Below are 27,483 nucleotides of genomic sequence, written 5' to 3' on the forward strand. Positions count from 1 at the left end.
GCCTGGTGCCCTCAGGTATTTTACTGAATCACCAAAAGTTTGGGTTTATATCTGTAATACTACTTTTTGTCTTGTCTCTTGTTTCAACGATACCTGGCCTTAAGCGTTACCGTTAGTGTCAGTAAACTAACCCCTGTGGTGTTTCTAATATGAATTAGTAAATATATGACTGCAGCCGTGTGACAATTCTTATCCAATCTCATAAATTATAATTTTTTCTGTACTCTGTTTGGCTTACTTTCTCACTAACAGGAAGGCACTGACCATGGAGTGTTCTGAAACTTGATACACGCGTGCTAATCCTGAAATTTAGTCTGATTCACAAACATCCTGTTTAAATTCACACAATCCAAACATTAATTTCAGTGATAAAAATCACAACGCAGTGAATTTTTAACTGTAAACATACGTGCAGTAGTGATGAAGTAGCGCCACCACAGTTAGTAATATACTTTCCTTCCTTTTTTTATTAGCAACTTATTAAATTCGTTATCAATGATTAACGCATGGCCGGGTATGAACTTTACTCATTTGGTGCGACTGTAGCTGAGCGATTTGGATATACTGAGAAACCTAGAATGCTGGGCGAACTTTTCACCGCGTTACAAACTTTTGGTTTGTGTTAAACTACTACTGCTGTTTTACTGTAGGTATGGATTTATTATCAATAGTTCTCAGTCGCTTGAGGAAGAGCAGAGTTCTGTATCTCGTTCTGTCAGCAATTGTGTTAATGCAGCTCGTATTATTGGTAGCGGTGAACAATATTAAGCTATCAGGAAACAAAGCAATCAATGTTTTTGAACCAGTCTCCAACGGAAATGTAATGAATGTAACACGGATTGTGAAGAGCGCCCCCACACAACACTTCATGAAAACGAATGTTGGAAAAGATGTTGGAAAAATTCGTCCAACTCTCGCCAGAGTAAATATCACAGATGAAGAGATTAACGAGTATCCATGGAAACCAGAGACAAAGCGGAAATACCTGCTTTACTTGAGACCATTCTTATTTAGTGAGGAGCTTGGCCCAGAAAGTGACAGTATTTGTCCAATACCCAAAGTGCCCCCACCCAAAGACTTGTGCAGCAGGAATGTACAATGGAGATGTAATTTTAGCCCAACTTTTGTTCATCACGATCGTGAAAAACGAAAATTGTTCGTAAACTGCAGTGATGTATTCAGAATTAACTTTATTGATCACGAAGAGTCAGAGAAACCATCATCAAATGGGAAATTTGTAAAGAGCCCAGAATGGGTAGAGTATATTGGACCACACATGCTTGATTTTAATACTAGCCAGTTTGCTGATGTAGAGTGCAAGTTCAAGGAAGATGGCAGAGTTGTTGCCATCTCACATAACTATAGAACTCAATTCTTGCCAAATAATAGATCTCAAGAGCAGAAAAATATTCTGGAAGGGATAAAATCACAAGAGGAAAATTTTGATCCAGTCTCAGTACTATCTTTTAGTTTGGATTCTGTGTCGCGTGCACATTTCCATCGTAAGTGTGGTCTACCCAAGACAGCAGAACTGATACATAAGTTGTACTTGCAGGAATGCACAGGTTTTGCAGATGATCGATGCAGTCACCAAGCATTTCTCTTCAACAGAGTCAACTCCATCAGTGGCATCACTGCAATGAATTTGTATCCACTATATGCCGGGGAATACTTCAGCAGAATTGACGAAGAGGAGAGAGTACTGCGACACAGCCTACGATCTGTGAAAGAATGGATGTGGGATTACGCGAACCAACGTGGCTACCTCACCAGTTATGGCATTGATACTGGAAATGGTTTAATGGGTACACGAACTACGTGTAAAACATGCACAAACCGCCCTGGTGTCTTGCCACATTTTGATCACCTGTGGGTAGCCCGTGAGAATTCCCCTCTCGTAGTGGAACCAGAGAGAGAGGTGTGGTCGGGGCTATGTGAAGGAGACTCCATGCTTCATGATTACATTTTGAATTATACGAGAGACTTCTTGGAATACGACTACCCTGCAAAGTGGGCAGCATTTGATTTAAACGCTCAACACAGACCAGAACACGAATCTATTAATCAAGTGGATGACAGCTTAGTTTCATTTCTGGAAGCAGTCATGAGGGAAAATCCCAATTTGTTCATCTTCATGTTTGGCGACCACGGCCAGATATACCAAGGACCTGCAAGTAAACACCTTGGGAGCCACCTTGAGGTTTTATTGCCATTTTTTTCAATCATTATCCCCAAAACCTTAATCCTTGCTAATCCACAGTGGGAGCGAAACTTACTTTTAAACAGCAGGAGATACGTGGTTTTCTATGACGTACACCGAACTATGAAGTCACTTTTTCATTACCCGTTTCTGAACCGGACGAGTGGTCATTTCCACCATAATTCATACAACTTGTTGACCGACGTGATCCCAAAGAACCGCACATGCAGCGATGCAGGCCTACCCAGTTGGACCTGTGTGTGCAACATGCCAATTATACTACCAAACCACAATTGGACGCAAGAACATTATAGATTTGTTGACACAGCCATTTCGGAGATAAATTTGAAACATTCAATGGAAGTATTGATACATCATGGAAGAAGTAACACAACATGTCGTGACATCACTTTGAATGACATTGTGAATATAGTCGTGTATAAACATGGCAATAACCCTAAGGGAAATGAAATGAACCAGTATGCCATAACCTTCTCTGCCATTGAAGGCCCATCGCTATGGCAACTAATTGTGGATGCACAAGGAATCATCAACTCTATCAAACAAACGTCACGTTATCAAAAATACGAAGAGTGTCAGGATCCTCTTGTCTCCATAGAATTTTGTATTTGTAAGCAATTTCCACCAGGTACTCCGTAAAAGAAATGTTGTATTGTATTAATCTTCACTCTATATAGTAGTTATTTTACACTGCTCATCCACACTTGGAACTTGTCAGAAACACTTGCCATGATAATATTATCTATTTTTAAATATTTTCAACATCAGGTTCAATAATATACCTGAAAATATTTGCAGGAATACATCTTTATTATAAGTACAGGCATTAAGTATGGAGTGTACAAGTCAATACACCTACAGGTAAAGCCCTGTAACAATAGGACATTTCCATGATTTAAACACATTGTGGATGTGGTCCTTAATCTCACAAACCTCTTTTTCGTATTGACCAACAATAGATCAAAACAATGATGCTATGAATGGCCATCCTCTCAACCACTTACTGCATAGAAGAGCTTCGTTGCTAGAGGGCACCCTTTATAGGAGCTTTGTTGATTCATTTTATGGTCCTTTCTCAGATGAGTTTAAGGCACAAGTAATCTGTTTTATGTTTCAATAGTAACAGTTTTTAGCTTGTCGCTATTGTTCTAACAGTTCTCTACTCTTCAATAGCAGATGTTCTTTGCTCGCTTTTTTTTAACCAGCTTTGTTGTCCTCAACAATATCTATTTAATGGGAGAGGACCGTTTTTCATAACTTGATTTTTATCACACTAAAGTGAAAAGCAAAATGTTCCTCTCACTATTTAAAAATGCAACAGCAGCAGGGGTTATTCTTGTTCAGTGCTGTGCACGAAACACTCAGATATATACCAATAGTTTAGATAGGGTCTTGTAAATCACACTTGGTCTGGCGCCCTCATGCATTTTACTGAAGTCAAAACTTTGGGTTTATATCTAATACTTTTGGCTTGTCTCTATTGTTTCACCAATACCTACTGTCATTACACGTTTACTAGAATCTAGACTACGAACAGGCCATTAACTACTATTAGCATTTTTGTAGCCTTACTTTACCTATCAGTTACAAGACATGAATCCAATGTACAACTGCATTTATATTGTGGCTCAAATGGGAAGCCAGAATCATCGTTTTGGGAGATATCTGCGAAATCTGATCATACAAACAACTGACACAGCATACTAGCATCAGAAGAAACAAACGTGTAAATCATAATTGGTATATTTTATTTGAGAAGTGACAGACTCTGTAAATCTATATTTGAATGTTTTAAGCTAATAAACAAAAACTGAACCAATATTTACTACACAAAAATGATGTTGAGTCAATGTTTCATCTAACAGCACAGCAAAAGTAAATGACAGTACACCAATGCAAACTTTTTTTTTTAATAAAAAAAAAAAGGGATAAGACTGTCAATCTGGAGATCTATGAAAGTGAAATGTATGGTTGTCTTTTTTTCCATCATCAAGTACATGACAAAGTATTTTAATGCCCCTCAGTTCAAGGTTCTGCCGAAATTGTAGTCAATACCGAGAATATATGCAGCCAGAAAATCTGGATTGTCAGATTAACCAGGTCATACACACTGACATTTTTTTTTTGTATAAATTAGTCAACCAAATTTTTGATTCAGTGAAAAATAAAATTTTAAAAATGTACATATCACTGAAATTACCAAATATTTAGAATTCTGTATTTGTTGTTTTTTGGAGTGAGTGGTACCAGTCTTTTTTTATTTACTTTAGGATGAGCTAGATACAGCCAATTTCTTAAGATGATCCATGAAAACTTGAAGACTGACATCGTCTGTTAAAACCGGAGCGCCACCATCCTGTAATACAGAATAGGAGAAAACAAATTGAAATGACTGGCAAACAAATAACTTACAATTAGGAAAAAGACATACATATACATTTAAGAGATGACAACTATAGATTACTGTATTTTAACCAATCATTTTTCACAGGATTTACTGCCAAAAAAAATAAATAAAGTGCACTCTGAACAAGACTGAAGACGTCGCTCAAGATATGTAAAATAAGAAAAAATAATTCATGCTGTATGAATTATGTGTACATGCTTTGTACATCACTGATTAGGAAATGTTGTTTAGAGGGCCCAAATTGCTGTTAATTGTTGACTTGGGTGGCATACTTTGCTCTTCAATGTGAAACAACTGGTTTATGTTCCATGCTTGTGGTGCAGAACAAATCTGACTAAGAGTGCAACAATGACCTATCGGAAAATGTAGACATATGGTCTGTTGATGCTTGTGTTTTCAAATTCATTTTGGCTATCCATAGAAGCTTTGAGCAGGCCATGTGTTTAAATACATAATCTATAGTCTGTCTGGTCAATAGTCCTATAAAATTAAATGATTTGACTGTAGTTATTTAAAACATTTAAAGGTCTGGGCTTTGTCTTTCTTATTGTTGTTTCTACACTTTGGATTTACTTTTATCTCTGAGTGAAATAATAAAAGCTAGTCAAATTGCTTCAAAATTAATGGCACAGACCTTTAAATGTTGAAATAAAACAAAATGGAGCAATTCACAAACAATCTACATCACAATAATCACAAGAACACATATAATGCCATCTGTACGTGGTTGGTAGTTTGAGAGTGAGGACACCGATAATCTGTACGTGGTTGGTAGTTTGAGAGTGAGGACACCGGTAATGACAGACATAGATTGTCAAAAAATTAGGATTGATCAGAGGAAATTATGGCACCAGAGAAAAGCTATTCCCTTGTGTCTTAAATGTCAAAAGAAAATGACTGAATGACAACAAGATTGTTAAACAAGAATTAAAAATAGCATGCTTGCTGTCTAAATGAAATATTCAAGAAAGAGGCAGGTTTTAAATAGTGTAATCAACCTAACAAGAAACTGAATCATACATGTATTGGTTGCATGATGTAAAACTGTCAATAAGCTGTGAGTGTATGTATCAGATCTCCCCCCCCCCAACCCCCCCCCCCCCCCACCCCCGCCGCCGCCACCGCCACCACCACCACCACCGCCGCCACCACCACCACCACCACCACCACCACCACCACCACAAAAGAACTCATCCCAACTGTGTTAGTATCAGTGTCAATGACAATATAAACAAGAATAAAATTAAAAATAGAATAGAATACTAAGTACCACAGGCTGTATAAATTTCAAAACCACCACAAATGACAGCGTCAGAAAACGGGCAAGTATGAAAGAAAACAACATATTATTTGAGGGTTAGTATCAAGGAAGCATTTCTTTGTGCTCTACTTTTAATTAATCCATTCAGTAATTCAATGCAATATTTTTACGATTGCAATCTAAATCCACTGCTTGACGAGATGAGACAATTTATCACCTCACTGCCCTGAATGTTGGTTTAAGTGACACCCTTCAAATCCTGTTGTATCACACACTTCATCAGTTCTCCTCAGAAACCAATTTATAATAGCTTTAATATTAATATTAACTATAATGTACTATCTAATTTGCATAAATGTTTATTTTGTTTTTGTTTTTACAATAGCTTGATTTTCATTCATCGTCAACGTCTTGGGATTTTCAATTGAAGTTTTTTCAAACCGATTGGCATGGCTTTCAGTGGCCAAGAATAGTAAAACCGCTGAACATCTGGGAGAACACTGCTCCATGCTTGGTTTTATTTTTTAGTAACCATTGGTTCCAATAATTATTTACATATGGTCTTATTTATAATACCAAGCTGCCTAACTCAGTATGTGTAGCAATATTTCACATAAAATATACTCCTTTACAGGTTTGAGATGCATGTAATTTTCTGCTCAAGATTGGATGACTTTTCATGTATATCACGGGTCACAGAAACCAACAAATGTTGACCTGCAAGATGTATTGATGTTCATCTGCTTGTCTAAGTAGCTTGTGGTAGATCATTGAAGCATGAACACGCTAAAAAATCTAAGTAACAAGCAATGTTTTTACTCAACCAAATAATAAACTGAGAAGGAAAGTATAATGACATTATGGGTCTAACTAGCATACAATAAACTTTACATGAACTCACCGTGCCCCAGGCATACATATTATTGTGTGTTTGTGATGGGTTCACTCTGGAAAGTAAGAAACGAGCCTGCAAGATAAGAAACATCATTCAAAGTCAACAGAGTACAACTGACGCAATATTGACATATAAATATTCCTTGTTTTGTTTTTTTGGCAGCTGAAAACTATTCAATATGCATGCAGTCCACTCGGGGAGGGAAAGCTTACATTACAATTTGTTAGCAATTTCCAAGATGAAAACATATTGTACAGTGTACCTTCAATAGACCTTGTCCCATATCTTGGTACTTTCTGATGGCATTGTTTTCCGTAAAAGGGAATTATATTTGTACTCAACAACAACTGCTGCCATTTTGGGGGGGGGGAATTATTGAGAAATTGTTCATAACAACACCTCAACCACCACACAAGTCTGATTGGTGAATGGCATGCATCTCACTATATAATATCATGAATTCTCAGGGGTTGGAGTAGGGGTTTAGCAGAAATGTGTGGGCCCATCATCATCATCATACCCCATTATCATTTGAACTGCACCAAGACTATATCTTGATTGATATAAGAGGTTATTACGAGGATACCTCAAAGTATGCACGAAGACAGTACAGCGAGAGTATTGGCCGACGCACAGCAAAGGCCAAAGCGACGGTGTACTGTGAGTCACTATACTTGCCACTTTGATATTATATTGGGCAAGGTAAAAAAGTATAAAGCAACCGTAATGATCGATAGATTTTTCACTATGTCGATATTGTTTACATGTGTACTGTAAAATACCAAATAGTTGTTGCTTTGAGCTATATCAATTTCATTTTACTTAATAGCACTTTATCACTAGAAGACACTACATATTACAATGATTTTATTGACTACAAGAAATCAATGAAGCAGTCATAAAAATCCATTTCACTTTCTCCGAACATTGCATAATAGTCAAAAAGCATCACAGACAAAATCAGTCTACGTTAAAGTAAGATGACTCACCTGACTTCCTTCTTGATCACATTCAATATATCTTGGCATAGGGAATCTAGTCTGCAGTATCTCCTGGGCATCATCTGAGGGGGCGTTCAACAACTGACGAAAATTCTCATGTTCTGCCTGGTTATGATAGCCTGCTTTTCTCCATGTTGCAATAGTCTACAAACAAAAGCATTTTATTTTCCATGAATAATGATAATTACAGAGATTACCTGAACACTTTAGTAAGAAAACTACCGAGGTATTACAGGTTATAAACGGTAAGCAAGGGTATTGGGAGAGGATACAAGACCTCTCTGGAGAAAATTAGCATATTTGGTGGGAAATAAAAAGTTTGTTGTGGATTCCATCAAAATTCCCAGTCACTGGCACCATTATGGTATTGAACTGAAAATAAAAGCAAGACACAAGATTCGGTATAACAATGAATGTACTTACATCTCCACGGAATATAAGAAGTTGGAAGAAGGTGTCCATCAGAAGAATTCGGTCTGGTAAAATACTACTTGTATCTAGTAAGACTGGCTATAAACAAAGAGGAATACAAAGGTTTGAGGAGTTCATACAATCAAATAAATCTATTCTATTATTAACCCTATAAAATTCAAAAATATTCAGAAAATACAAATAAAGAAAGCTTTTGGTATGTACATGTATATTAGTAGGTAATGTTTGGTAATCATTTTCCTAATTAGTGTAAAGTACCTTATTTTAGCTGGAATTAGCTTTCGCTGAAAAGACATTTTGGCTGTTTTGTATGAAGTTTATTTTCACTGATGTAAAGTGTAAATTGTGAGTGAAATAAAGTATTTTACAGTGGTTAGAACGCAGATTACCAAATATTGCTAACCATATACCATATTTATCAGTCCTTGCAGCTTCTATCTATTTACAACTTTATTACTATATTACAATGGTAGAGACTTTATGCTTGTAGAAAAATTTATATTGAAACACTGCAGTACTGTAATGAAAAGCTAGTTAACATGTGCCAAGTCTCATGCCAAGCTAAATGTGTTGTACGCTCTGACTGTCATTAACGTATTTTTCAAGTCAGGCATGTTTATAAGATATACATAGAATACAGACGCCACAATGTAGCAATAAAATTTTGAGAATGCTGCATGAACCATGTTTGTTACATAATGGTGTGTTTTATTTCTTACCTCAGGAGGTCCATTAAACGAATAGGCATAGAGAATTGGCTGCACCATGATGAGTGATTGCGTAAGATCCTCCCTCATCAACATGTGACGATAATAGCATGTCTCATCGGGACTATTATTAAAAACTTGAAGGAACTGAGAACGCCGCAGGTGAAACATGAACTGAAAAATAAATTAACAGAAAAAAAGTGATACTGACTGATACTAAAGATTACTGCAGAAAGGTGATTTTATTTTGTAGAGCAAACGTAACAAGGTAACAAGGGTCGCAGTGAAATACAAGAAGAGACATGTGTGACTTGGTGGGCCGAGATCAGTTAGGCCGATTTACCATTCTAGCATGTCTCAGCAGTTTGAGATTGAAGTATGTGTAACCGTCTGGCCAATTTAGAATGACAGTAACAAATCTCAGAAGTACTATTATAAAATAACAAGACAGAAATGACATAACATAAATGGACATCTAATAAGGAAAATCTGTGTCATTAAAGATAAGATGAAATAAGGAGATTACAAAGCAGAGTTATATTTCAATTACACTAGGCTGAAAGGCAGTCAAGTAAAAACATCACATCCAAAAATATTCCTTCAAGAAAAGAAATGTGCTGGAAAAAATCTGGGTTGAATGAGATCGAATTATATTAATTTACCAGTATTTAAATAATTCATCAGCACATTCAAGGCCAATCCCACTGATGTATGGGTTTTGTTATCCAGGCGGCTTATTATCCATCTGATCCTATGCTTAGTGGCACATTAGCTGTATGTAGGAGAGATTAAGCTGCCTAGATTCAATGAAAAATCTTGGGGGGAAAACTGATGGGGATATACAAGCATTGGCAGTACACAGTTATCTCACCTGTGGGTACAAAGAAAAAGTGTCTGAGAACCTAAACGAGTTAGGATCGTCTTTGTGATAGTCTCCAAACTTTTGACACAATCTTATTAACATTCTGTCCAGCCATCTTAAAACATCTGATCCTTCCTCATTCTCTGCTCTGTGTACTGCAATTCTAGCCATTAGGACTGCAGCTGCTTCCTGGTCAAAACCAGCGGCAATGTGTTGAATGTTTGTAGCAGCATCAGCCCAGCTAAATTACAGAGACACAATGGATGAGAAAACATGTTCATGATTTGGCAAAAATGAGTAACTTTAAGGCAAATAAAAAAAACACCAAATTTTTGCTTCTTATTCTGGGGAAAATTGAAAAATAATGCACTGACTTGGTTTTAATTTTAATTTTTTAAACAAGATATATGCTCAACGTTTACCATTTATCAAATAATGTTTTTGAACATGACATTTGAAGTTTATTTGGATCAACAAAACGAAACATGTGGTACACTTTACCGATAAGCAAAATGTAAAAATAAATGTCTGAGGTACTGGTTTCAAACAAGATGACAAGAAGCAAAACTTTGTGGTCGAAGTTATTTTAATAGAGTACCGCAGGATCTCAATCTGATAAAAGGCAGGATGCAGCATGCTGCATACAAAAATGTAGTAACTTGATAGAAGGACAAAAAAAAAATCAGATTTTCATCATCAAATATTCTATTTATCTTATCAGAACTCACATTTGTAGATTTCTAAAAAAAAATATACTATCATGTACATTTTTCTAATTCTCAAATTGATTTTCACAATAGAGCTAAATATAAACAAATAAGTTATCTACTTATGCCTGCAGTTATGCCGCTGTATTATCAATAAACACAAAGACGTACAATCTAAAAATGCGATCTAAAAATACAGAATGATAATATCGATATGCAATATCAGTTTGTATGAATGGCATGATGAAGTTCAATTCAAGTGTATGGCGAATCCTAAAGTATTTCCAGTAATACCATATGTCACAAAGCTCTAGATATGATTTCAGAACACAACCTCATTTAAAAAATTCTAGCAACAAGTTATCATTTACAAGTTGTTTTAACAAGTTATCAATATTTTTTGATTGATATCAAATTTTATTATCACTTAATTAAATATTTGTATTAAAGTCAAACAAAGTTTGTGAATTATCAATCCATATTATGAATATTCATTCACACACTATGCAACAATGATTTCATTTTCAGCAATGTTAATTCAATTCAAAAGTACCCCCTAAGTTAGTTGTATTTAGTATTCTTGCCTGGGTCACAGTTACTATCGTAACCATGCAAGCACAGACTTGTAGTTGGACTAACTGCATATTAATATAGTGCTATCAAATTTAAAGCATTTTTCAGTTCATCTGTGTTATTAAAATGTAGATTTTGAGCTAGTTTTGTATTTCGTTCAATGGTGATCAAACAGTATACGATAGATTTTTCCTCATTCCTTCAAGTATCACTAGATCATAATAAAAGTGAAGTCTCCCAGAAAGTATCAATATGTCTATTTGAGCTGAACAGAAGAGGCCTCCATTATTCACTAGACTGAAAGGCTAGTGACAGTGAAATGTACTTGCACTGACAGAATTATATGAGAGCAGCATCCATCCATGAACCATTTTGTCTCTGTAACTCTGCGTACAGTAATTACTGCTGTTGGTAATACTTACTTCCTTGCCAGTGTGGTGACTCTTACTCGGCGTTGTCCACTGGAGTGTTGATACTGAGTAATGAACTGAACGCATCCTCTACCGCCCTGGGGAATAGGAGCAGAGTGCTGAAAAAATGAAGATCAACATGAATATTGTAAAATAGTCCATCATTCATTAATAAAGGTTCAAGAAACCATTATTACACCAGACCAAATGTCTATACATTATTCATTGCAAGTTTTTAATAATTTAAAGTGTCACGCAAGTATTTTCAAAAGCATGTTGATAAGATTAATATCATGAATAGACCACCGCATGCTAAACACACTACAACATTGTCATTTATCAGCCACATTTAATCCGTACACTGGTCATTATAGTGACAATAAAGACAACCTTTTAGTAGCATCACTTCCATTATTAACTACAGTAATTACAGTACAATTTCATTATCAAACTAAGAAACATGTACTGCAGCCAACTCTACAATTGACTGACAATCAGTAGAATGTGTTTTCCCCGTACTCTTCAGTTGTCAGCATTGAGGAATGTTAAAATAAATACAGTCAAGAGACATGTGAATGGCAATCACTGCAAAATACCAATATGATATTGATGATAGACAGTAATATTTTATGCTTATTGGTGATCTGGCTTTTTCATTCAAATAGTGCTGCTATCTATGCCATCATATGTTAGAATGTTAGTGAAACCATCCATGCAAGTCAATTGTGGTGATACATCACATACACACCATCTTGTTTTATGAGGGCAACATATATGCCAGGAGTTGCAAGATACAACTTAATGTAGCGACCTACAAGATAACGTAATTTCACCCAATCCCCTTGGCGTCCACGATATCAAATCACAGCCTGTTTGAATTTTGCCTCAAAGAGATAAAGATTTGCTGAAGATAACGAGTACAAGATATTTCTTTGCTATGGTTACTATCAACTTTAATCAGGACATGAGATTAATTCAGAAGTACTGCAAAAAGTAAAATGTTGTGATCTAAGGATGTGAGTTGTCATACAGTGTTGGTACAACATTACTCTGTAGATATCGGTAATAGAATTGTACAACGTCTGAGGGTCAAAGGCTGGTACAGGAAAATAATAAGTATGCAATAACCCGCAAACAATGCTGCAGCAAATTTGTAGCTTGACAGCATGGCACAGTTGCTAGTTCTGCCCTGCTAGTTTGGTAATGGGTGACAGTGACAAGAATCTACATATCAAAGGTAAAGTAAATAAATTTTAAATTGTTTTATTATCCATATTATCAATATAAAAAAAAAAACTAACCTCGAAAATAACAATTTTTATACTAAACTGACAGAGTGCTTCAAATCGTTTAGTTACACAAACGAGTGATACATTTATTATTACTTTAACATTTTTTACTGATATCAATAATCTATGGTCTCTGCAGATAATAGATGCTTCAAAGATGAAGTGTGACATGCATAGAACTTTAATCAGATTGATTTGATAATCAGGTTGAGATATCTATTAGCCATGTCACTAAGACTGAAATTTACAAAAAACTTCATTGTTTGGGTCAACACTGAAGAATTATAATAACGATCATAACTTGGATTCTTTATGCAAATAAGATGTACATCATGCAAATAATGCCAATTTGTGAAAGAACTAGGAATGGATAACTCCTCCCACTCACTGACACACTTACCCACTCAGTCAGTCAGTCAGTCAGTCAGTCCATCAGTCACAATCTTGTAAGGTGATTGTGAGGCCAACATTACGAAAGGCTTGCATCATTGGATTAGTTGTCAAAGTAATAGATTGTACACTCCAGTGGAATGGATGAAACTGATAATGGAAGACTGTTTTACATCTGTGTACTGTGTTTAACACTGCTGCTGTCCATACTGGGAAACCTTCTTGTGCTCACTGTGACTGCATGCAGTCGGAAACTACACACTGTCACCACTGTGTTTATAATCAACTTAGCTATAGGAGATCTGGGAATCACTACCTTTGTATTGCCGTTCTCAATTCACCTGAAGATAGCCAGAGTCTGGATTTTTGGACATGCCTGGTGCCAAATAGTAGCATGCCTATCTATTCTATTTTATACTATCTCCATGTCATCTTTAGCATTAGTGAGCGTGGAGCGATTTATTGCTATTAATCTTCCGCTTCAATATACACAGAAAATGAAATGTTGTACAGTACGGTGGATGATTGCAATCGCTTGGATATACGCAATTGTAAGAGCAGCCTGTCCGCTTGTTAACTTTGGAGAGTACTACTTGTCTCAAGGGAAGGGTATGTGTGCACCAAATTACCCACATCATACAGCATACACAGTTGTGGTACTAGTGATTGGATTACTCATACCTTCAACAATTATGTGTTATTCATATGCTAATATTACAAAAGAAGCGAGGAAACATGCAACGAGGGGCAAGATCGTTTGTGATGAGAACAATTGTACATATGTTCCAAACCGCACTAGAGAGAACCGAGCTGCTAAGATTCTAGCGGTGGTAACAGGTGGGTGGACTTTATTCTCAACATTAAAAGAAGGGGATAAATGTGATGGTGTCCACAGTGCTCACAATCTTAGAATTTTAGAATTTGGCATCATCCTTTCAATGCACCGTTTATGTCTGGAGCAGATGCAATGCAATCCCAGGGGTTGACATCCTTCCCTTTAATTAATATTCTTGAAGAAAAGAAAAGATACTAACTGAAATAATTGCTTTGAATGGGTGAAAGACAATAATAAACCGTAAATTATCTCATTTATTAAGTGACATTAACGATAATACCGCTCAAGATTAAGTTACAGGGCAAATCACAATAAAAGAACATTACTCAGTGTGAGCAACATACAGAGCATACAGAGCACACAGATGATGCTTGCTTCCTTTCATTCATTCATTGCATTTTTTTGAGTGGCTGTGTGTTAATCCAAGGCAACCCTTTCAAAATGATTTCAATGCTCCAAGTTTTAAATGCATGTAGGCCTTTATTCTATTTTTTGTTCCCAATTTGCCTTCATGAAAGGTCAAATTATACAATGTTTAGTAAAGTCAATCATAAAGTAAGTCAAAATCTTAATATTATTACCGTAATTGCTATATTAGAGGTTTAATAAAAGTGCATATAAATTAATATAGCATAACTGACACAACCTTGCATGGTAAGAATCCAGACATTATTAACGGATTATAGAAAATGACACAATGAAACAAAGTTTGGCAGTATGTGATATGAATTTTCTAATTTTTTTTATCATATTGTAGAGATACGCACAATAGAATGTACTGTTCCCTTCACAAACTAGTGAGTTTAAAACCCAGTGAATATCCCATAACATCAAATATGCTACCGGTAAAAATAAATGCAGTGAGCATTTTGTCTTCTACTACAGTTTCGATATTGTGTTCTAAACAGGTAATGATTTTTAAGATCGTTCAAATGATGGTATTGTTTAAGATTGCTATCCCTCTCAGTTCAAATTTCATCTGCAGTTACAAAATAAACAACAATTACAACAATATTCGTAATGTTAATAAATATGAGTGTACTGGCAAGGCTTGAATCTCAATTTTTGAAGGTCAATAATTGTAAAAATGATTTAGACTAATTGAAATTATGAAAAAAAAAATACTAAAGGATGTTAGCAAACCAATCAGAATTTCTTTTTTTTTTATAGGGCTATCATAGAGAGGGCACTCATGCATATGAACACAATCATCAAGCAAAATGAACACAACATCAAGTGAAAAACATTATATAAAGCTTGATGCATTATGGGTAATTTGAAATGACTTGCTCCCAAAGCAAGTCATGCAGGGATGTTACAATGGTGTGAAACTATTTTTACTGCTTATGTTTTGCAATAAGTAAATTTCATCACCAAAGTACTTCACACTGTCTAGCATGTATTCAGAAAATGGCATATTACTCTAAATAGTAATATCAAAAGTGTTGTGATTCTAGTTTTGGTGTTAGCATTTTCTGAATATGTGTTAAACATAGTGTGGGGGTACTTTGGTACCGGGGTAATTACATTTACTTGCATCCTTTGATTTGTGAAACATAAGCAGTAGAAAAAGCCACTCATCATTTCGGATTTGCTGCATGACTTGCCTGAGCGGCAGCCATTTTATATTATCTATAATGCTTCACATTTTTTCTTCTCCACAATAGTGTTTTTCACTTGAGTATGTGTTCATTTTTCACCAAAAAATAGTGTTTTAAATTCTCAAATCTAAATTCATTTTGCTTGATGATTGTGTTCATATGCTCAAGTGCCCTCTCTATGACACCCCTGTTTTACATTTCAACTTTGCTGACATAATTATCTGCCAATTTATTTATTCGTTGCAACCATTTTGCATCAGGGGCTCAACAATAGTAGTAGACATGCAGGAATTAATCAATTAGGAGCAGCAAAGCACAGGCCAATAAAACTTGTCAGTCTCCTAGTTTGCTGCATAGTTACGAAACCTAAATCTACCCGAGGACAGGATTAATTTTCTCTTATAAGGAGTCTGTTCTACCAATCAATCCTATGTCACCCTTTTCTTATTTTTGACCAATCACAGATCAGAATATTTGTTCAACTCATTTTGTTTACATTGACATGAGTGGTTCCTACGGCGGTTTCAACAGTTTGGCTTGCGTTCAGTATCTAACATTTAGTTCACTTTATAGTGTAATAAAACCAAATCATGTTTTTCCACATAAAACTACTCAGTCTCCTCGTTTTCTGCATAGTTACAACAATTGGGTCTACCCTACAAGCTACAAGCTGTTTATTACTTGACTCTCCCACAAGGGCATCAAGGCATTTAGACTGAGCACTGAGACAATTGGTCACCATGAATTTCAAGCGCCATACTTCTAAGCTCAGCTGGTTGTCCATGTTTTTTCCATTATTGAAGTAAGCTGCTTGTCTGAGTTTCCTTCAATTTTACCAGTCAGCCTCCCTAGATTAAATGCCATTGAATGGCGTTCTGTGCAATTTTTGAGCCACTGCAGGCTGCAGCAGTTCCAGTCAATCACTAATGATTTCCGTCTGTTACCTGCAATTCATACTTATTTATAGTACAAAATATGTTGCATAATCTACCTATAAACTATAATCTAACAACAAATACATTTTAAAAATTAACAATGAGAAAATGATTATTGAAGTAAGTTATTTCTAAGAAGCAAAGTGAGATATAATCGACTATAAATGCACATTTAAATAGTAATTAGTTAAAAGTAGATTATCTATTTCTGTTTGAAATCTACTTGCATCATTTGCATTTCAGAATAAGACTGCCATTGAGTGCAAATCAGTGGAAAATGGCATCTCATCAATATATATGACACACATTACACTAGTTTACTTTTTTTCAGAAAAATACAAATTTTGGCCCAGAATAAATGGGAATAAATTTTAATATGTGTAATAATATAACATGATATATAACAACAAGATATGCTCTAATGATGATAAGTATATAAATTGACTGTTCTAGAGTTAGCTTGATTACAAACTGATAAGCCTGACTACCTGTCAATGTCATTAAGTTAGTATGTTGAGTATGAGCTGAAATGTTTCAGGTAATACTGAAATGTAATGAGAAGGGAGGTACTGGTAATACTGAATGCTCCATGGTAACAATAACTGTCAAGTTTTAAGGTGATTAGAAGGCAAATTAAGCAACATTATCAGGCTACATGCATTTCCATTATTGAACTGCACTTTCAACAAATATAATTATTGTAGATAGTTTGGTTCCACCACTGATTAATGAAGCAACATTATATTGACTAGCAAACTCAATGAAGTGAATCATCCAATATTACGATCATTATATTGGGAAGCTCTACAATTTGGAAAGCTTCTTTTGGATAGACGTCATAATTCTTGTCTTTCAATACATTTGTTTTAAATTTGCTAATGTAGCTTGTGGTCACAGACCCGTGTGAAATGAAAATTTTTAAATATTATCATGATAATCTGGCACAACATGTTGAACTTAATTCTAGACTCAAACGGTGTCCATGTTAATTTTTTGTTTGTTTATGTATTTGTAATGATACATTATACAATTAATTATTCTTATTACAATAAACATTATTAAAATCATTAAGATGTATGAAGGATATGCTGAATCAGGTGATATGAAAATCTACAAGCTGATTAATATGCAGGAGATTAAGTACAGCTTAACTTTTTTTATATTCAATAAACTTTTATTGAGTCTTAGTACAATAGTACAACAACTTACATGTAGCACATACATTGCATCTTGGAAATAATACATCTTAGAAAAGTACAATCTTTAACTAACTGTTCATACATTATGTCAGACATTAAAATGTGATTGATACAATAAACCCAGAGTATTACTAGTACTTTGCCAATACTGCAAGGAACTTGTCCCATTTTTTAAGGTGCAGCTTAACTTAACTCTCTGAACTTAATCATAGACTAAAAGTTACAGTGTTTGCTTCTGACTTTTTTAATTCACAAGATCACATTGGCTGCAAACACACACATAAATGTTTAATAAATATGACATCTACTTTTTTTTATTTCCACAGGTGTTTTCTTCATATGTTGGATTCCTTACACAGTGAGCAATGCATACTCCTGCTTTGTTCATCACGAACTACCCTACCATGTGGACGGGGTCACACAGTGGCTTACATTTCTAAATTCTGCAATCAACCCATGGATGCACTCTTTGATGAACAGATCCTTTCGAATCTCCGCTGTAAAACTGTGGCAAAGGACGAAACTTAAATGTAGCGCAGCCAACGAGGTGCAGCCTGCAATTAGCAGTATAGAGCTGACTGAATCGGTCAAACTGAGGACATCGTCGATACCAGTCAACGACATGTGTGTTAATAACACTGCAGAAACTGATGATAATATCACAGCTATTACGTAACACACTCTCCAGTTATATCCATAATTAAAAATACATGTACAGTAATATTCAGTACTGAACTGTAGCAACATATCACACTGAACAAGAGACTGGTTAATTCTTTTGATTTTCATGGGGGATTTTTTTTTGTAAATGTTATGGATTAGAGACTTTTACCTCCACTATGGATTACAAGTATAATAATCCAGGAATAAAATATTTATACCAGACAGTCTATGAAAGAAGAGTTGCTTTCAATACATCCTAAAGTTTCAAATTACATCTTAATATTCCCTCAAGGTGTGTTGGGTGGGTAGACCACCCACGTACTTTTTGTACAACTCACCTGCAGTTACATAGTTTCTTTAGATATGCCCAGAAAAAAAAAAAACTTTTGTAATGCCAATAATATGCAAGTTAGATCACTTATTTAGCATATTTGTTTACATGCTGACAAATAGCAGAGTAGATCTCAATTTCTTATCAGTAGATGTAACCCAACATATGATTAAAAGAAGGTCAGAATTGAATCCTACACTACCGTACCTGCACTCTCACACAATTCACACACTGTTGTGTTTACAATATAGCAGACCAAGGCTTCACGTCGTTGATATCTTTGTTATTTTATTTTATTTTACATTTTTTCATACTAAATATTTTTGATGATGAGTAGAATGTAAGATTTTCACAATATATTGTTGGAAATGAATTGTTTAACAAAAATCTGCATCTTTGTTATCTCTCATTGTACATGTTAAAGCATCAATATCTATGTGACTAAGTTCAGAATGCTGCTTTAACCTCAAGTCTTTAATGAGTTCAGAGCAGAGACCCGAAAATGCGCCACTTTGACACAGAGCTAAAACCAATCCCTGTCAATGCTGGATCAATCAGGTCAAACCACTCCTACAAATGTGATCCATTATTCTGGCCACATGTTTATTTCCTGACTTTGTCTCTTTGATTTGTAGATTTCATAATCGACACTATTGTTTGTTTCATATGCAGATTGTAATCGCCATTTTTTGTTCATATGCATAATAGCAATAATCACAGTTTTGATTTGAGCACATCAAGATTAATTCATACACATTTTCAGTTTCAAGCACTATTAAACTTAGAGTTTGTCAAGAGTTGGAGTTGGAACTTCCAGACACACCCTTTATTATTGTAAATGAACACCATACTAATCTACCATTGTATTTTTAGACCTGGGATCTTAAACCAGGGCAACTTTCAACAAATTTCATCCACACAAAGACCCTTAAATCATAAAATCAAAGAAAGCTTAGAAAGAACTCCCATGTGCTGAGAGTATTGGAGACACATTAAATATAATTCGAAATTACTTAGCTGAAAACTAATTATGCAAATCAGAAAATTAATATGACCAGATTTGAGTGTAAAACTAATGAGGTCTGCGCAATGTAACAGAAAATCTATGTCTCCAAGTTTAATTGAAATGTGATTAGAACCAAAAAATTATGAATTATTATGCTTATTAGGGAATTAATATGAACAGATTTTTACCCCAAACTAATTAGGTTTGTACATTGTCCTAGAACATCTTTGTACTAAGTTTCATTGAAATGGAATAATTAGTACCGTGAAAACTCCAAAATTACGACCCCTCTAAAAATTCGACCGCCTATTTATTTGCCGGGTTTCGGTGTTTTATTTACCTCCAAATTTTCGACTCCACTAAAAATTGCCGACTCATTCTTATTTGAAAATTGCGACCAGTTTTAGTTTTCCCCCAAACGAAGAAAAAACCGATGTGAGCATTCAAACGGGACCTTCCTCAAAGGCATGAATCCGGGTTTCTGATTGACTGAGAGATTTTTATTTTATTGGTAACGAAAATATATTCTAAATAAACGAAGTTTCAAATAAAAACGAACACAAAAATCTCGGCATGCTGCGTTTCTGAATTGTTGATTATTACTGTACTCAGTAGTGATTATAATATTGTACACAAAATAAATTTGTTGAATGGTTATGAAATACAAATAAAAGTCAACTTAGTTTTATCGTAAGCGAATGATTCCGGTCTCGTATAAACTTTTGATGCTGTAGGATATCCGCCATGTTCTCTTAGGTCAAATAGGACAAATCGCTAATTAACCAATCAAAAAGCTGGATGATGCCAACGTGTTCAAATTACCATAGCTTATTTAAATCACAGGGAGCCCAGGAACTATAATCAACTGTAATACGCAGTCTCTATGAGCGCGCGCGCGGGGGGGGGGGGGGGGGGGGGGGGTATCGGCTGGTATCTAGTGTAAGAAATAGACAAGGGATGAAGGCTCCAGCCAGCTCACATTTTGTAAACTCGAAAAAACAGATGAAAAAAATAAAATTTAAAATCTAAAAAAAATACTAGGTTGAAGAATATTAGTTGCTCCTTCGAATTTCGCCAAAGCCTTACCTACATTTTACCGATATCTGCAGAATAAATCAAGAAAACTACACAAATTGACTCCATTTAGGAATTCCTAACGGTTAGTCCGAACGCACGACACCGTTGGAGGCGTGGCCTGTTCACCATTTGTCAACAACCAATCACAAGACTGGTTACGAACCAGTTGAGCAAGGCTAATACACCTTAAAAGTCAAAAGTCCCATTTTATTTTCTTAAATCCCATTTTATTTTTTAATCCAAGGGCGAATTTACGGCAGAATTTGGTCCCTCAAATAAGGGACACGTGAGCTTTGATTCTAACCGGATACATTGCACTGGGTCGGGGAGATCGTTTGCTAAACTTCCATGTATCTTTTGTCCAATGGGTACCTGTACTTCGAACATTCACAAGTTTTCCTAGGTAGTGCGAGACAGCTTTGTCTTTTGACCTATTAGTTTTGTGCTGACCTCTTCTCCGCGTCTTGATGTTTTGTTTTGCTTGTCATAATACTCACTGATTGATGACTTTGTTTAGATTTTGAGTTACAACTCGGCCACGACCTTTGCTTTTACCGTGAAACATGAGGAAGTTTACGTCAATTGACGGACATTGCATTTTTTAAAAACTAATGAAGCACACTGTCTATCATCCCCATTTTTTTTTGCTGATTTCTATTCTGAAAAATTCGACCGTCCGAAAATGCACCTTAATTTTGACTCTAAAAACACGTCACATTCCTAACACCAATTATTTAAAACCGGTCGAAATTTTGGAGTTTTTACGGCACTTTAGATATCAGTGTGAAAGCTTAAAATTGGTTAATTATGCAAATTAGGTAATTAATATGTACAGATTTTAACCCACAATTATTCAGGTCTGTCTATTGTCCTACAGCATCCATGTACATTCATTGATATGTGATGTATAGTACCTGAGATATCAGTGTGAAAGTTGGTTAATTATGCAAATTAGGTGATTAATATGCACAAATATTTACCGGAAACTAATTGGGTCTGCATAATTCTAGATTCATTGAAATGTGATGATTAGTACTTTAGATACCAGTAGAAAAGCTGAAAATTAATTATGCAAATTAGGTAATTAATATGCACAATTATTTACCCTAAAACTAATCCTCTGCATAGTCCTAAAGGATCTATGTACCAAGTTTCATTGAAATGCGATGATTAGTACTTGAGATACCCGTGGAAAAGCTGAAAATTAACTAATTATGCAAATTAGGTGATTAATATGCACAAATATTTATCGAAAACAATTAATCTCTGCATAGTCCTTGAGTATGTAAGTACCAAGTTTCATTGAAATGTAATGCTAACTACTTATATCAAATGCTGAAAATTAATTAATTATGCAAATTAGGTAATTAATATGTACTGATATTACCATAAAAACTATTAGGTCTGTGCAGTGTCGTATGACATCTATGTACCAAGTTTCATTGAAATGTGATGATTAGTACTTGAGATATCAGTGGAAAAACCGAAAATTGACTAATCATTATGCAAATTAGGTAATTAGTATCCACGGATTATTACCAAAAACTAATCAAAACCTAGCATTAGTTCAGAGCATCTATGTACCAAGTTTCATCAAAATCCAATGAGTGGTTGTTTAGATATCAGTGGAACAGTCATGGAACCACTAAAAAATAGCTAATTATCATGCAAATTAGGTAATTAATATGCACGGATTTTTACCAAAAATTAATCAAATCTGCGCATATGTTCAGAGCATCTATGTACCAAGTTTCATCAAAAACCGATGTATGGTTCTTGAGATAGCAGTGGAACAGTCGGACACACATACACACACACACACACACACATACACACATACACACATACACACATACACACACACATACACACATACACACATACAGACACACTAACTGCAAAGACTCCCATTTTGTGCTTCGCACATGGGAGTCAATTACAACATTTTGGAATTTACAAAAAAACAGAACATGTCAAACACTTATGAGCTTATAAAACTAACAGCCAGCAGGCTTTCAACAATTTTGTTAATTTTGAATCCTGGTACTCATTACAGAAAATTTCAGGGGGGGAGTTGCATGACATGATTGGTTGAAATAATCGTCTCATTTGCATAAATTAGAATTCATGAGCAACGAAAAACTAGTCTTTTCAGTAAAATTGTGCCAAAATGCTTTCCGATAGCATACATGTTACCGGTAGTTCTAAATTGACTGATTCTATCGTTACGAGCTGAAAAAATAATCGGAAAAATGATGTAAAGGTATATTTTGAGACACGTTTTCGATCAGACTCCAGCTAACTGTTGAAAGTAAGCACAGGTTTTCTCTTTAACATGATCATAGCAAGTTACGAAATTCATGGAGAATGCAGAGGCACGTTTAAATTTCACTATTGCTCAAAATTGCTCAAAATGTTTTCGGTGACTTTTATCAGTGACAAGTTACCTAATTAGTATGCATTTCGAGAAACCACAGTGTGTGTGTGCATGCGCAGTTTGAAATGGAACAGTTTTGAACGCAATAAAATCACGCGTAGAACTCGGGCTCCAGCAAGAAATTGTGGCGTCAAACTGGTTGTCGGTTGAATTGTTTTGCAATAGACATAATTTTGGAGCCTGTAGTTGTCTATGAAATGTTTCTAAGTTTTGTTGAGGATTATTTTGTAAAGAAATTGCTGAAATTATTTCATCTGTTCATAAACGAGACGTTGTAGCTTTGACGATGGGCTACGAACGACTGGCGTCGAAACGTTCCATTCAGATCGGATGGCGCCCTCTCGTGCCAATCCCCCCCTGGAAAATTTCAAAGAGTTCTTATTGGTACACATTACAGACAACTTAGGGTAGCTCTTATTGGTACACATTACAGACAACTTAGGGCAGCTCTCAATGGTACACATTACAGACAACTTAGGGCAGCTCCCATTGGTACACATTACAGACAACTTAGGGCACCTCTCAATGGTACACATTACAGACAACTTAGGGCACCTCTCAATGGTACACATTAAAGACAACTTAGGGCAGCTCTCAATGGTACACATTACAGACAACTTAGGGCAGCTGTCAATGGTACACATTAAAGACAACTTAGGGCAGCTCTCAATGGTACACATTAAAGACAACTTAGGGCAGCTCTCAATGGTACACATTACAGACAGCTTAGGGCAGCTCTTATTGGTACACATTAAAGACAACTTAGGGTAGCTCTCAATAGTACACATTAAAGACAACTTAGGGCAGCTCTCAATGGTACACATTACAGACAGCTTAGGGCAGCTCTCATTGGTACACATTACAGACAACTTAGGGCAGCTCTCATTGGTACACATTAAAGACAACTTAGGGCAGCTCTCAATGGTACACATTACAGACAGCTTAGGGCAGCTCTTATTGGTACTCATTACAGACAACTTAGGGCAGCTCCCATTGGTACACATTACAGACAACTTAGGGCACCTCTCAATGGTACACATTAAAGACAACTTAGGGCAGCTCTCAATGGTACACATTACAGACAACTTAGGGTAGCTCTTATTGGTACACATTACAGACAACTTAGGGCAGCTCTTATTGGTACACATTACAGACAACTTAGGGCAGCTCTCATTGGTACACATTAAAGACAACTTAGGGCAGCTCTCAATGGTACACATTACAGACAGCTTAGGGCAGCTCTTATTGGTACACATTACAGACAACTTAGGGCAGCTCTCATTGGTACACATTACAGACAACTTAGGGCACCTCTCAATGGTACACATTAAAGACAACTTAGGGCACCTCTCAATGGTACACATTACAGACAACTTAGGGCAGCTCTCAATGGTACACATTAAAGACAACTTAGGGCAGCTCTCAATGGTACACATTACAGACAACTTAGGGCAGCTCCCATTGGTACACATTACAGACAACTTAGGGCACCTCTCAATGGTACACATTAAAGACAACTTAGGGCAGCTATCAATGGTACACATTACAGACAACTTAGGGTGGCTCTTATTGGTACAAATTACAGACAACTTAGGGCAGCTCTCAATGGTACACATTACAGACAACTTAGGGCAGCTCCCATTGGTACACATTACAGACAACTTAGGGCACCTCTCAATGGTACACATTACAGACAACTTAGGGCAGCTCTTATTGGTACACATTACAGACAACTTAGGGCAGCTCTTATTGGTACACATTACAGACAACTTAGGGCAGCTCTTATTGGAACACATTACAGACAACTTAGGGTAGCTCTTATTGGTACACATTACAGACAACTTAGGGCAGCTCTTATTGGAACACATTACAGACAACTTAGGGTAGCTCTTGTTGCTACACATTACAGACAACTTAGGGCAGCTTTTATTGGTACACATTACAGACAACTTAGGGCAGCTCTTATTGGTACACTTTACAGACAACTTAGGGCAGCTTTTATTGGTACACATTACATGAAAATACACTCCCATAATGTATCATACAAAGTAACAGAATGTGAATTTAACACAAAAAGCTACTTTGTAAACTAGTCATAGACTCTAGAGCAGACACAGCATAGTTCAAACATTTAAACCATAAACGATGCATACATGTATAATATCCTTTGAGACGATCACCTCAGCAAATAATGAACCCAGCATACTGAAAATAATCGTTCATCCAAAACAACTGCTGAAGACATCACAGATAGTTTAAGGTTGTGGAAATGCCTTTCAACTGAACTTGTCTTGTTCATCGTGCCACATTAAATTCACCGTAAGGTTAATTGATAGACTAAAGGTTCACCTCAAGGGAAATCAGTGGCACCATGGGAAACAGAGCGTAATATTTATTCATTACCCATACATTTTAATGGCAAGAAATTTTTGCCATTTGATGATTTAAGGAATGTTTGTGCAATATGATGGAAGTGACTCCCTGTCTTAAATTTTTATGTATATAATATAATTAACAGTTGTTGTTTTCACAAAATATCAATATTAGAAGTATTTTGCCAATAGCGCAACTTCACAGAGATATCTGTTGTGATTGACTTTTCAGTATCATGAGTGCCAGACAAGCATTTTTGTTTGACAATCAAAGGTGGACCTGTAACACAAAATCAATATTTGATGTGAAGCACTTTCCATTAAAATTAGTCTCAGATGTAAACCAGACTCTTTGAGTTGTTTTCTATATACCCAAATGTCCCAATCTTCTAATTTTTTAAGACAGGAGTAACGTTGTGTATTTTCTAGGTTAGTCATTTGAGCATGCATCCAAAATACAATTCAAAACAGCAATGTATGAAAAGATTTATTGTAGTGAGAATAACTTACTTTACTAAATAACTTTAGTTTATTTGATTTTTGGCCAAGTTTCTCAGTATTGAAAAAGATTTGAATCAATAAAACTTTAGGAAATATACACTGCTCCAAAAACATGCAATTTTCACTGTCTCATGAAATCAATTTTCCATCCTGAAATCCTGAGTCACAAAATTGTCACCAATTATTTTCAATCAAATAGTATAACGAAGTGTCATGCCCACACGGCATATTAAGAACACACTTCTGTGATGTCAGATAATTTAACTGGTCATGTCCATAAGCAACATACTAATTGAACCCTAGGGTGAAACAGATCTTCCACCTGTGTCATTTTGAAAGTAGTTGGTCAAATATAGCAGCCATTGTAGGCAAAGTTCAATATTTCCGATGGAAATTACATTACATGTGAAACATCATGCACCAGAGGGCATATGATTTTAATATAACAGCTTTATCGGCTGAGATAGCTCCTCTGTTAGCAATGCACATTTCAATTAAAGAACTGAAGACATCATTAGAAAATGAACAAATCTGAGAAAGGTCTACCTGAGGTCCTTATATATATTATATATATATATGCGGTAATAGAGGAATTAATACACAACTACATGAATATTGAAACTCAACAGCACTGTTTCGTAAGGTACAAGTACCTCACTCTATATATATATATATATATACACCGGTATATATATATATATATAGTATCAAAACAATCAGACATGCTGTTTTTCACAAGAAGTCAAAAATATCAAAAATATGCGATAATAGAAGAATTAATACACAACTACATGAATATTGAAACTCGACAGCACTGTTTCGTAAGGTACAAGTACCTCACTCTATATATATATATACACCGGTATATATATATATATATATAGTATCAAAACAATCAGACATGCTGTTTTTCACAAGAAGTCAAAAATATCAAAAATATGCGGTAATAGAAGAATTAATACACAACTACATGAATATTGAAACTCAACAGCACTGTTTCGTAAGGTACAAGTACCTCACTCTATATATATATATATACCGGTATATATATATAGTATCAAAACAATCAGACATGCTGTTTTTTACAAGAAGTCAAAAATATCACTTTTTACCAAAAATGACAAAAATTTGCATCAAAATTAGAAAATTGAAGATATCATCATGAAAGTCGAAAATATCACTTTTTACCAAAAATGTTAGAATTTAAGATACACATACACCAAGTATCAAAGCATTCAGGCTTGTAGTTTTCAAGAAGAAGTCAAAAAAGTAAAAAAGTTGAGCATGAATTCAAAGCATAATTTTTGGTAAATAGTGACAAAACAAGATTTGCCGAGCCGAGTTGTACATGGCACAATGGCAGGCAGTGGA

The 27,483-nt window shown here is 35.5% G+C and overlaps 3 protein-coding genes across 3 annotated transcripts in view; 2 read left to right on the plus strand and 1 right to left on the minus strand.

The window, feature by feature from the left end:
- Positions 1 to 652: 652 nt before the first annotated feature.
- On the plus strand, positions 653 to 2,860 carry LOC144342819 (uncharacterized). The gene has a single exon (XM_078005680.2). The coding sequence runs from the start codon at positions 653 to 655 to the stop codon at positions 2,858 to 2,860; it is 2,208 nt and encodes a 735-aa protein (XP_077861806.2).
- Positions 2,861 to 3,948: 1,088 nt separating this feature from the next.
- The window catches only part of LOC100366882 (protein transport protein Sec23A), a 38,185-nt gene continuing 14,650 nt past the window's right edge, over positions 3,949 to 27,483 (minus strand). The window contains exons 11-17 of the mRNA XM_085493016.1: positions 11,489 to 11,595; positions 9,796 to 10,027; positions 8,937 to 9,098; positions 8,209 to 8,295; positions 7,774 to 7,929; positions 6,791 to 6,856; positions 3,949 to 4,577 (exon numbers count right to left, since the gene is read on the minus strand). Coding sequence (XP_085349142.1) covers positions 4,488 to 4,577; positions 6,791 to 6,856; positions 7,774 to 7,929; positions 8,209 to 8,295; positions 8,937 to 9,098; positions 9,796 to 10,027; positions 11,489 to 11,595 — 900 coding nt within the window. The 3' untranslated portion in view covers positions 3,949 to 4,487. The remainder of the gene's footprint in view (positions 4,578 to 6,790; positions 6,857 to 7,773; positions 7,930 to 8,208; positions 8,296 to 8,936; positions 9,099 to 9,795; positions 10,028 to 11,488; positions 11,596 to 27,483) is intronic.
- LOC144342815 (octopamine receptor beta-2R-like) lies at positions 13,296 to 18,401 on the plus strand. Its single transcript, XM_078005672.2, has 2 exons — positions 13,296 to 13,992; positions 18,052 to 18,401. The coding sequence occupies exons 1-2, from the start codon at positions 13,296 to 13,298 to the stop codon at positions 18,399 to 18,401; spliced, it is 1,047 nt and encodes a 348-aa protein (XP_077861798.1).

Source organism: Saccoglossus kowalevskii, chromosome 2 (assembly GCF_978046115.1).
Source record: "Saccoglossus kowalevskii chromosome 2, keSacKowa6.1, whole genome shotgun sequence".
In the NCBI taxonomy this organism is placed as follows: Eukaryota; Metazoa; Hemichordata; class Enteropneusta; family Harrimaniidae; genus Saccoglossus; species Saccoglossus kowalevskii.

Excerpts from the sequence above, each read along its gene's own strand:
- LOC144342819 (XM_078005680.2), top strand. The coding sequence starts at position 653 with ATGGATTTATTATCAATAGTTCTCAGTCGCTTGAGGAAGAGCAGAGTT.
- LOC144342815 (XM_078005672.2), top strand. The coding sequence starts at position 13,296 with ATGGATGAAACTGATAATGGAAGACTGTTTTACATCTGTGTACTGTGT. Across the intron at positions 13,993-18,051 it reads GATTCTAGCGGTGGTAACAG|GTGTTTTCTTCATATGTTGG; the intron begins GTGGGTGGACTT and ends TTATTTCCACAG.